This window comes from Pelophylax lessonae (assembly GCF_965119305.1).
Source record: "Pelophylax lessonae genome assembly, chromosome: 11".
Classification (NCBI taxonomy): Eukaryota; Metazoa; Chordata; class Amphibia; order Anura; family Ranidae; genus Pelophylax; species Pelophylax lessonae.
In genome coordinates, this window is record NC_138778.1 from 209,575,372 (window position 1) to 209,586,764 (window position 11,393).

Here is an 11,393-nt window from a genome sequence, read left to right on the forward strand (position 1 = left end):
CAAACTGGGTTACACATAGGGCGAGTGGACTGCTCCCCCACACTTACAGCATGGTGCAGACCCAGTCTGTTCCACCAGAGCAATATCAGTGCTGTCCTTGACAACCTCTGGCTCCAATACACGGAGACCGGCTGAGATTCCTATGAACAACCCTGTGGCTCTGTCTCTGGTTTTCACGGGAGATATCCTACTCCCACCATGGCTAGTGAACACATCACCAACATTTTTCAATGGTAATTCCGTTATCATCAGCATTCACAGACATATTACCAGTATTATAATCTTTAACAGGGTGTTTTTGGTCATTACCCACTGCAACCTGTGTGCCACTCAGCACACCACCCTTCCTCTCCAAAGGGATTATTTTGCCCAATAGGGCGGCTCCACAGTTGTCCTGGGAAAACCATGTGCCTCGCCACTGCGGGCTTCTGGGAGGTTTCCCTGGGCATCTCTGCAGCACCTGTTGGGAACCTGGCACACAGACTGTTTTGGTCACCCCTAGTACATCTCTCCCAGACTCCCAGAACTCTGCTGGATAACCTTAGGTGCATACAGAGTCCATATGTCCTTTTCAGTCCTTGACCTTACTGCAGGTTGAGCTTCAACCTGTGTCTCCCCACTGTTCTGGGTAGCACACTGCAACAAGGTCATTTTCACATGTAGTGCAGATCTCCCCGCTGGACACACTCCCATTTCTTTGGGATCAGTCCCATATACTGCATCAGAGTGCAGTGTCTGATTGTTGTGGCACAGGCTGATTTCCCCCATGCGGTCACAGGGCACCACTGCAGCCCTTCTTGACACTCCAGCACCTTCTGCAAGAAAGATGGGCTCCCGGGTGCTAGGGGGTAACTGCAGCTTTGTACTCCTCAGGAACACGCTGACTTTTTTCCACTCCCATGGGATACAGCATTCTCCCTGCAGAACTTTTCCAGCGCTCTCTAGACCAGATTGCTGCTATGTAGTTGTCATAGTCATTTCAGTTATAGACCATCCAGCGGTACACATCTCGGTACTCCTCATGAGAAACGGCTGCACCAATTCAGCCCAGCGGCTTCTGGGTCACACCTTAAATTAAGCCATGTTCTCAAATTCAGCCAAAAAGTCTTCGAGATCATCAATTAACAAATTAGACACACAGGTTACTTCTTTGTTGCCACAGACAACCACCCCCACCTGTGCACTCCTTGAACTGAGTGATGGCTTGCTTTCCTTTTTTCTTTGCTCTAGTGTGGCCATATGCATCTTGCACCAGTCTGGGGCTTTTTCTGTCGGTAAGAACCCCTCCAGCCACAGAGTTCTGTCTCTCATCTCAGCAAATCTTGCCTCCTTTTTGCACTTTGACCGCCCCATCCTTGCAGTCATGCACACAGCAACTTGAAACACAGTTCACAGCAGAAAATAAATAAATACATTTCCTTTTGCACGTAAACCACCTGCATGCAATGCTTTTTGCCTGGCTGCACTTCTGTACGTGGCCAACAGTTCCTGACATGAATTTACTGTGGAGCAAGGACCCAGATTCCACCATCTTGTGCCTGCATCCAACAACCAATTGTAACACGGTAACATTGGAGTTCTAGTGGTAGATTCGTTTTTTTAAGGCGTTCACATCAGTCAGCACTTTGGTTTTAGGGCATGGCAGCCCATTTTTATTTAAAAGCATAAGGAAAGTCCATAACATATATAGGGTTTCCCATACAGGGGTTCTTCTCCAGTCAATATATGATAAACAAAAATAGCTAGCCCACCTGGCTCTTAAAGCGGAGTTCCACCCTATTTTGACACTTTGCTCCATCGATTACATTAAAACATCCTGAAAAAGAATTGGATAATTAATATATATTTTTTTTTTTCACTTACCTTATTTTTCCTGAAAATTAACTTACCTTCCTTCCACTTCCTCCCTCTGTGGCCACGGCCCCCGACGTCACTTCCTCCTTTGCATTGACTCCTGGGAGATGAGCGTCATCAATCCCAGGAGTCAATGCGCCTGCATCGGTGTCACTCTTCACTTCCAGTGCAGGCGCGTCATTCCCTGCTGAATCAATTAGAACAGCTTCTGGGCATGCGCAGAGCCAGCTGCGGGATGACGTGCCTGCACAGGAAGTGACGAGCAGGGCATTCTGGGACTCGGACATCCAGGAAGAGGGACGCGATGAGGGACGCTCCAGCTTCAGCTGCCCACAACGCAGATGGCAGCGCTGGACAAGACATTTTCAAAGTAAGTTTTTCTTCTTACAGGTAAGCTAAACAGGGGACAGTTCAGAGGCTATTGTTGCTTAAATGCACTAGCCCTGACTGTCCTAGGGGTATTTTTTGTTGAAATTTTTTTTTTAGGGTGGTACCCTGCTTTAAGCTCTCACTCAGCTTTTCAGTTGCAGTACCTCTGCTCTTTATGCTGGTCTCCAGACCATGAATTCTCCAAAGCGGACAGCTTCACTCTGGCCTTAGTACTCAGGCCATCACCTGTCTCTTGCAGACACACACATGCTCTGGCTGCCACCTGCAGCCTCTGACTGCTAGAGACCTCATTTCTCTCTTGGATGGAGTGGAGCCATCTCCAACTGAGAGCTCTGAGATATTCCTTCACCTCCATTATAAGGGCTGTGCGCACCTAAGCACACACCCTGCTGGTTATTCACAAAACATGGACACAGGATTGGAGATTCCATCCCACCCAGGACACTATGGAATTTCCAAGCTACAGAGCCCCATCCAGGTGTACCAAAACCTGGAGAAAGCTGCAAAAGCAGTTTTCTCCACTGCACATCTACGCTCTGTAGTCAATGTGCACACTGTGTCCTTTAAATCAGTGGTCCTCAACCCTGGCCTACAGGGCCCACTAACAGGCCAGGTTTGCAAGATAACTGAAATACATACCAGGTGATATCATTTGCTGCTCAGTGATTGCAGTACTCTAGTCTGCATCTCCCCAAGGTAATACTTAAAATCTGGCCTGTTAGTGGGCCCTGAAGACCGGAGTTGAGGACCACTGCTTTAAATGACAATTTTCACCGTGATAGAGTCTCGACCTGTCACAATAGGAACACTAATATTGTCATTCACAACAGTCATTGACTGTTTATGTTCAGATCTGAATGTTAACACACTTGACACTGTATAGCATTGCAATTTTTGTTCTCAATATCTGAAAGGATTTAATATACAGCAAAACCTTGGATTACGAGCATAATTAGTTCCCGGAAACATGTATGTAATCCAAAGAACTCTTACATCAAAGCAAATTTCCCCATAAGAAATAATGGAAACTCAGATGATTCGTTCCACAACAATTTATTCATAAGTCCTTCCATTTATAGTCCATATAAAAAGATTATAGCAATGTGATAGGTTGTGTAACCATAAAATGTCCTTCCACAAATGGAGCCTCCACAAGGGAATTAGAAGCAAAATACAACTACAGTGTATAAAAGAGAAGAGAGGAGCCTCTAATTGTAGCAATATGGTTACATTTAATGAAGGTTCCACATTTAGCAACTGAAATGGTTGATGACTAAAACAGGCACATCTAAGTATGCAGGCATCCGGGGTAAAGCTGTCCACATAGACCATCCTCCGCACCGCCGGCTCTCCCCGCTGTAAGTCTTCAGTTGTGACCGGAAAGAATACCCTGCAGTGGAGTGATCTGAAAGCAAGGCTTGAAGCACTCGTGGAGTGCAGTGTGGAAGGAATGACGTTGATGGCGGTGTGGAGGATGGTCTATGTGGACAGCTTTACCCCAGATGCCTGCATACTTAGATGTGCCTGTTTTCTTCATCAACCATGTGATTTTCTAAATGCTGTACCTTCATTAAATGTAACCATATTGCTACACTTAGAGGCGCCCCTCTTCTCTTTTATACATAGTTGTGACATGATGCTACTTGTATATCAAGACATCGCTTGTTTATCAAGTCAAAATTTGTTTAAAAATGTTGCTTGTCTTGCAAAACACTCTCAATCCAAGTTAAGCTGGATGCAGACTATACACCTTTTGTTGGTAGATTTCCTTTAGGTTTACCTTCAACTATGTAGTGAAAGGGCCAGCCTGATTGCATACAAATTGAAATATTTAGGTCTGAACTCATATTATATGGTTTTGGTCAGGGTTTTTTTTCTCAGAAAATAGGTGCAGCAACTCAACCACGACCCCCCGAAAACTCCCTCCCTCCGACACATACACCTTCCAAACTGCATCAAATAGTGGATGTGGTGAGATTTCAATAACAATGGGAGGGTCTTAAAGTGGCATTAAATACCAGGAGTGCATTATGTACAGAGTGCAGAGTTTAGGGGTGCTCCATGTGCAGAGTTCGGGAGTGTGCTACACACAGAGTGCAGAGTTCTGGGGTGCGCTACACATAGAGTGCAGAGCTCAGCCTTCTTTCAAAGCTGCTTACCTCTGCATCCCCCATCCACATCTCAATTTACCCCTCTTCTTTTCTAGTACCTCTCCGCACACTGTGGGTGGCTCTGCCTCTCTCGCTTGCAGGGAGATCATCCAGTAGGTTGTGTCCGCATCTCCACTGCACCCCGGGCACCTTCATCTCCCTTGTCTTCATCCTGCACTCAGTGGGAGCCACTCAGGAGATCAGATCTATGGAAGCCATTGCGAGACAAGTTGTCACTTGTAAATACAGAAGCCAGACCCCTGTGTTTACAAGTGATAGTGGTTTGCAGGGAGTGAGGGCCTGAGCCAAAGATGGTGGAACTGAGTTCCACCAAGTTCCAGCTGAAAAAAAGCCCTGATTTTGGTAAATCTAAAGGGAAACATCTAAAGAAAATTGTATAGTGTATATCCAGCTTAACTCTCAATCCAAGGTTTTACTGTATTGCCTTATTGCAAGCAGCTGTGCACTTTTTTGGGGTGTTTAGCACTGGCTATTTATTTCTATGTTTGATTATTCTGTCCATGTATAAGCTGTGGAGGTTGTCCTTCTATATTCCCACTATAACTGATTCCTCATCTCTCATTACAGAGCTCCCTTGTCTGAACACGATGGGCTTGCTGCTTCTGATCCTGCTCCTGAGCCTCTCTGCCCCAAGAGCCAGCTGTGCCGATTGTGTGTCCTGGTGCTTCTCCTGTGCCATGCAACTACGCTTCACCAATACCCACTTTAATCCGTTGGTAGGTTTTCTGTTCAAGGGTGAATCAATATATATGGGGACATTTTATGACTGGGAAGAGTTGAGGTTATTTAAAGGATAAGTTCACCTTTGGGAACGTGTTACATGTCTTACCGGATTTTAGGGTGGAATATGTAACATGTTCCCAGTGCTGCAACCGCTGCCTGCTGCTCCCCAAGTGGATCCCTGGGGCAATGCTTTACAGGCTCCTGCTACAAGAAAATAATAAATGCCCATTTTTTTTTACCTGTAAAAAATGAGCATATATTATTATTTTTTTTTTTAAAGTGAGCTTATTCTTTAAGACATGCCCAGAACAAAATATCATTCTAACTATATTGCCCAAGCAACTTTGTATAGGAAGCAAAATGTGTAAAAGCATTGCAGATGTCAATATGTTTATAATAACAGACCAACTGGGCAATGGCAGTGTCCAGGGACAATCAGATCATGTATATCTAATTACCCTCTACCTTTGAGGTCTATGGGCAGCCTATGATACTGAAATCTGATTCTGACAGATTCCTTTTTAAGCGAAACTAAACCCATCAATCTAACTGTTTTCCAAAACAGTTAAATTTGAAGTGGAGTTCCGCCTCCCCCTCCAAAAATTAAAAGTTAGCAGCTACACATACTGTAGCTGCTGACTTTTAATATTAGGACACTTACCTGTCCTGGAGTCCAGCGATGTTGGCACCGCAACCGATGTTTCCATCTGCTTTTCGGGTGCTGCGGCCGCCATTGCTGGTAAGGGAACCCGGCAGTGAAGCCTTACGGCTTCACGGGTGGGTCCCTACTGTGCATGCAGGGACGACGCCGCTGAACAGGTACACGTTCCCCCTTCCCCCCTGAAAGGTGCCAAATGTGGCACCGAGGAAGGGGAGGAAGCAAAAGAGCAGAAGTTCCACTTTTGGGTGGAACTCCGCTTTAAGGCATGCTGTGAATGGTAACTGTCACAGTTGTTTGTGCTGTCAAGTCATCAAATGGCTGGTGTCATAACTGGTCACATGTGCAGCACCACGGCAACTGCAGATTAAACAGAAACTTAAGCCTCGTACACACGCGTCGAAAATCGGCAGGGAATTTTCGTCCGACGATCGATCTGCCGATTTTCGGCTTGTTAGTATGATGCTTCCGACAACCGACTCCGACTTTTCGGCCGAAAAAAAACTGGTGTGCAGGCTATAAAATTTTTGTCCGCCGTCAAAACACGTCCGATTTTCGTGCAGTCAGTACAGATTTTGGCAGGGAAAAATCTTATGAGCAAGACTAGGCATGCTCAGAGAAGAAAGAACACAAAGAAAGCAAACCAACACATGACATCACTTCTGAGGTAGAATTTTGTTGGGTGAGAAAATTCGTGTGCAGTCTAGGCACATTCCAACCAACAGACACCACTCTATACAAAAGACGGACGACCGGTCGGCCGATAGTCGTTGCGTGTGTACTAGGCTTTAGATGGCAACTTCCTTGGCCATTAAGGATAAGAGAGTTTAGTTCCGCTGTAATATTATTTTATTTTCTAAGCTTGATTAGCTGAGGGTGTATTGTTACCTATAAGTAAAGTGCAGAAAGGGGTTGTAAACGGCGCTACCTTTGTGCAAATAAATAATAATAAAGTGCATTCACTTGCAATCAAATGAAAAAAAAGGAGGTGTGTCCCATAAAACCAAAAAAGGTAAATAAATATATACTGTGTATCAGGTGGGTTCAAGTAAAATAGATCAAATATCCTGATGTGTGATAGGTAAAACCCAGAAAAGTGCTGAAGTGCAATAAATAAATTAATGACATAGACAGTGTATTTATTGTGATATACAAATAATTAAATCAATACAGTGCAGAATAAAATTAATCAAGTATTTGGTGATATTCCTGGCACTGTTACTATTATGAGCGCAATATGCCAGTAGAAGACATATAGGTGAAATAAAAGTGATAAGTAAAACCAGGGAGAAATTCCCTTAAAAGTAAATGTCAGCTGCAATCACCTGTGTGACCACTAGGTGTTGCGCTGTATATACAACCTGCCTTGTACGGAAGTTAGGCAAGAGTGAATCTTCCAGGGTCCCCCTCCACAGTCAACAAGGCACCAGTTGGCGTGTTTCCATATGGAGAGAAAGAAGAGGGGAGCCCCGTGAAGTATTAATCGCAAAAAGTAAAGAAAGAACGTAGCATCCACTCACTGTGAGAGCTGTGATAGCTGCCTCGGATCAGTAGCACTCGCCGGGAAGCTTCCGCGTTCCACGGCGGTAGAATCTCAAAACCGGAAGTGACGCTGTGACGCAATGGACCCGCCCTACGCGTTTCGTCATCAACGTCTGCTGGAGCGGATATTTGGATATTTGATCTATTTTACTTGAACCCACCTGATACACAGTATATATTTATTTACCTTTTTTGGTTTTATGGGACACACCTCCTTTTTTTTCATTTGATTGCAAGTGAATACACTTTATTATTATTTATTTGCACAAAGGTAGCGCCGTTTACAACCCCTTTCTGCACTTTACTTATATCTTGACCCCTTTTGGGGTTTTGGTTGTTGGCCGCTTACACCTGTTAGTTGTTCACGCTTCACCGCACACTCCATAGCGCTGGTCATTTTCTGCCTTTATTTATTGTTACCTATGGCTGCCAAAACACTTCAACATTTTTTTTTTTTTTGCCAAGACACTCTTTATACATAAAGTTCCTTATATGAAAACCTTAAGACTACATTCACACCTGAGCGTAGGGATTTACTGGCCTTTTTATTTGAGAGTTTTTAGAAGTGTATTACAAGCGTTTTACAGCTTCGGGCATTTTTGTTTAGCCAATAGAAAGCACTAGGGGGAGGAGAAGGAGAGGAAATTAGGGGTGGAGAGCTCCTGTTTGAGCAGAAAACAAGCGACAAAACGCTTGTAAAATGCTCAAGTCAAGCGCTTCTATTGAAGTCTATGGGGCCAAAAAAAAAAAACGCTTGTAATCTGCCAAAAAGAAGCTCGTACTTTTTTTGAGTGACAGGCTCATATGTGAACAGGACCATTAAAATGATGGGGATTTGGCTTGTTGAGCATTTTAGAGCTACAAGCTTCAAGCAGAAAATCGCTCAGGTGTGAACAGGGTCTTAACCACTTAAGCCCCGGAAGATTTTACCCCCTTCCTGACCAGGGGGTATTTTGCGTTTCGGCACTGTGTGACTTTAACGGACAATTGCGCGGTCATGCAACGCTGTACCCAAATGAAATTGATGTCCTTTTTTTCCCACAAACAGAGCTTTCTTTTGGTGGTATTTGATCACCTGTGCAATTTTTTGATAATGCGCTATAAACAAAAAAAGAGCGACAATTTTGCAAAACTAACAATATTTTTCACATTTTTTTATATGAAATTCTCAAAAAAAATGTAAAAATTACATTTTTTTAACATTTTAGGCCAATTCATTTTCTGCTACATATGTTTGGTAAAAAAATCCCAATAAGCGTATTTCGATTGGTTTGCGCAAAAGTTATTGCGTTTACTAACTAAGGGAAAGATTTTTGTCATTTTTATTGTTTTTTTTTTTAACGAGTAATGGCGGCGATCTACGATTTTTTTTTGTGGGACTGCGACATTGCGGCAGACAGATCCGACCCTTAACTGACATTTTTGACACTTTTGGGGGTACCAGTGACATAGTACAGTAATCAGTGCTATACATATGCACTGTTACTGTAAAAATGGCAGGGAAGGGGTTAACCTTATTGGAGAAGGAGGGGTTAAGTGTGTCCCTAGGGGCGTGATTCTTACTGTGCAGGGATGTGGCTTTTCATGTAACAGCAGAGATCTACGATCCTACATAGCAGGACCGTATGATCTCTGCTGTTACACAAGGAGAATGACAGGCGTCTTTTGTTTACACTAGCCGCCTGCCTTTCTCCCTCTGTAACTGACGATCGCGAGTGACCGGCGGACATCGGGTCCGCCGGTCACAAGCGCGGGGATCCCAGTGAGCGAGCGGGGGCGGGAGCGCGCCTCCAGGGGCGCGCTCTCGCCCCCTTCTGGCTCGCAGGTGAGTGACGTATGGGTACGTCACTTTGCCTGCACGGGGCTGACTGTACTTGCGGTGGTCGTCAAGCGGTTAAACTAGCTGTAGTCACTGTCAGATATAAGAATGTTGCATTTTTCAGGCTGTAACACTGTGAATTCTCTTACAGATCTGCTCTTTACAGTGTGAAGGGTCCCTGTCATCTCTTACAGAATGGGAGCGGTGTGAAACAATCCTTTCTCCTTTAGGAACCATTCTTGAAGTCTCCAAAAGGGAACAGGAGCGGGTACCCACCTCTGCAGATCTTCAAGAGGTGCCAGAGAAGCGCTACGGAGGGTTTATTAAAAAACTGGATAAGAACAAGTTCTTCTTCAGCTCCCCAAAACGAGAGAGTGGTGTCTTTCGAGGTGAGGATGGCAAGGCCTATGGTGGTCTTCTACACAAGTATGGAGAGAGGGACGTCTTGGAGATAGCTGACCCAGATCAGGAAACAGAGATGAGTGAGGAATCAGAGGAGCACAACCAAGCATGGAGCACAAAAGATGAGAAAAAGCGTTATGGAGGGTTCCTTCGCAAGTACCCCAAGAGAAGCACAGAGAATTTACAGGGTGCCGAATTGAAGAAAAGATTCATAGATCCAGAGATTTCCCCGGACCAAGGGGTGGAGGAAGTGGAGACGGAGCAGGGGGTAGAAACAGAGCACGGAGTGGCGGAACTTCAAAAACGCTATGGTGGGTTCATGCGCAGGATCCGGCCCAAGTTAAAGTGGGACAATCAGAAGAGGTATGGCGGATTTCTCAGGCGTCAGTTTAAGGTCATAGCAAGATCAGAAGAAGAACCCAATACCTTTTCAGGGGAGTTGTCTGATCTTTAAGATATAGTCATGTGTGCTGAAGGTAAACAGGAGGTGGTGGAAGGAGGAAAACCAGCTCAAATCCTTAAATATTGCTCCCTTCACTTCTCATTGCTTAAGTTAAAGTGGACATGTCTCCGGTATACAGCCAGAGCAGACATTCTGTGGGCTAGGTCAATTATAGAGCCTCAGTTCACTTGAATTTCTAGTTAGTAGGCCACATAATAATCCACTCACAAAATGGCTGCCTCCAAGGAATTTTTGCTGCTATTGCTGATCCCTTCTTCTGTAAATGCAAAATACCTGTCTGTCATGCTTGATGCTGGAAAAAGTGTTCCAACCAGACTTCATTTGCCACATGCATTTTTCAATATACACTATATTACCAAAAGTATTGGGACGCCTGCCTTTACACGCACGTGAACTTTATTGGCATCCCAGTCTTAGTCCGTAGGGTTCATTATTGAGTTGGCCCACCCTTTGCAATTATAACAGCTTTAACTCTTCTGGGAAGGCTGTCTACAAGGTTTAGTAGTGTGTCTAGGGGATGGTTTGACCATTCTTCCAGAAGCGCATTTGTGAGGTCAGGCACTGAAATTGGAGAGAAAAGGTGTTCTATTGGGTTGAGGTCAGGACTCTTTGCAGGCCAGTTAAGTTCCTCCACCCCAAGCTTGCTCATCCATGGCATAGTGCAAAGTCATGTTGGAACAGTAGGGCCATCCCCAAACTGTTACCACAAAGTTGGGAGCATGAAATTGTCCAAAATGTCTTGGTATGCCGACGCCTTAAGTGTTCCTTTCACTGGAACTAAGGGGCCAAGCCCAACCCCTGAAAAACGACCCCACATCATAATCCCCCCGCCACCAAATGATTTGGACCAGTGCACAAAGCAAGGTTCATAAAGACTTTGTTGAGCGAGTTTGGGGGGGAGGAACTTGACTGGCCTACTGGTCCTTACCTAAACCCGAACACCTATGAGATGAATTTGAGTGGAGTCTGTGAGGCAGGCCTTCTTGTCCAACATTAGTGCCTAACCTCACTTATGCGCATCTGGAAGAATGGTTAACCACTTAAGCCCCGGAGGATTTGGCTGCTAAACGACCAGAGGGTATTTTGCGATTCGGCACTGCGTGACTTTAACGGACAATTGCGCGGTCGTGCGACGCTGTACCTAAACGAATTTGGCGTCCTTTTTTTCCCACAAACAGAGCTTTCTTTTGGCGGTATTTGATCACCTGTGCGATTTTTTGATCACGCGCTATAAACAAAAAAAGAGCGTAAATTTTGCAAAAATAGCAATATTTTTCCCTTTTTTTTATATGAAATTCCCCCCAAAAAAAATGCAAAAATCAAAATTTTTTAATATTTTCGGCCAATTTGTTTTATGCTACCTATGTTTGG

General features: G+C 44.6%; 1 protein-coding gene across 1 annotated transcript in view; it reads left to right on the forward strand.

Annotated features, from left to right (window-relative positions):
* Positions 1–10,308, forward strand: part of PDYN (prodynorphin) — a 50,678-nt gene extending 40,370 nt beyond the window's left edge. Inside the window, exons 3-4 of the mRNA XM_082272398.1 lie at positions 4,983–5,131; positions 9,309–10,308. Of these exons, the coding sequence (XP_082128524.1) occupies positions 5,003–5,131; positions 9,309–10,013 (834 nt within the window). The 5' untranslated portion in view covers positions 4,983–5,002 and the 3' untranslated portion in view covers positions 10,014–10,308. The remainder of the gene's footprint in view (positions 1–4,982; positions 5,132–9,308) is intronic.
* The last annotated feature ends 1,085 nt before the right edge of the window (positions 10,309–11,393 follow it).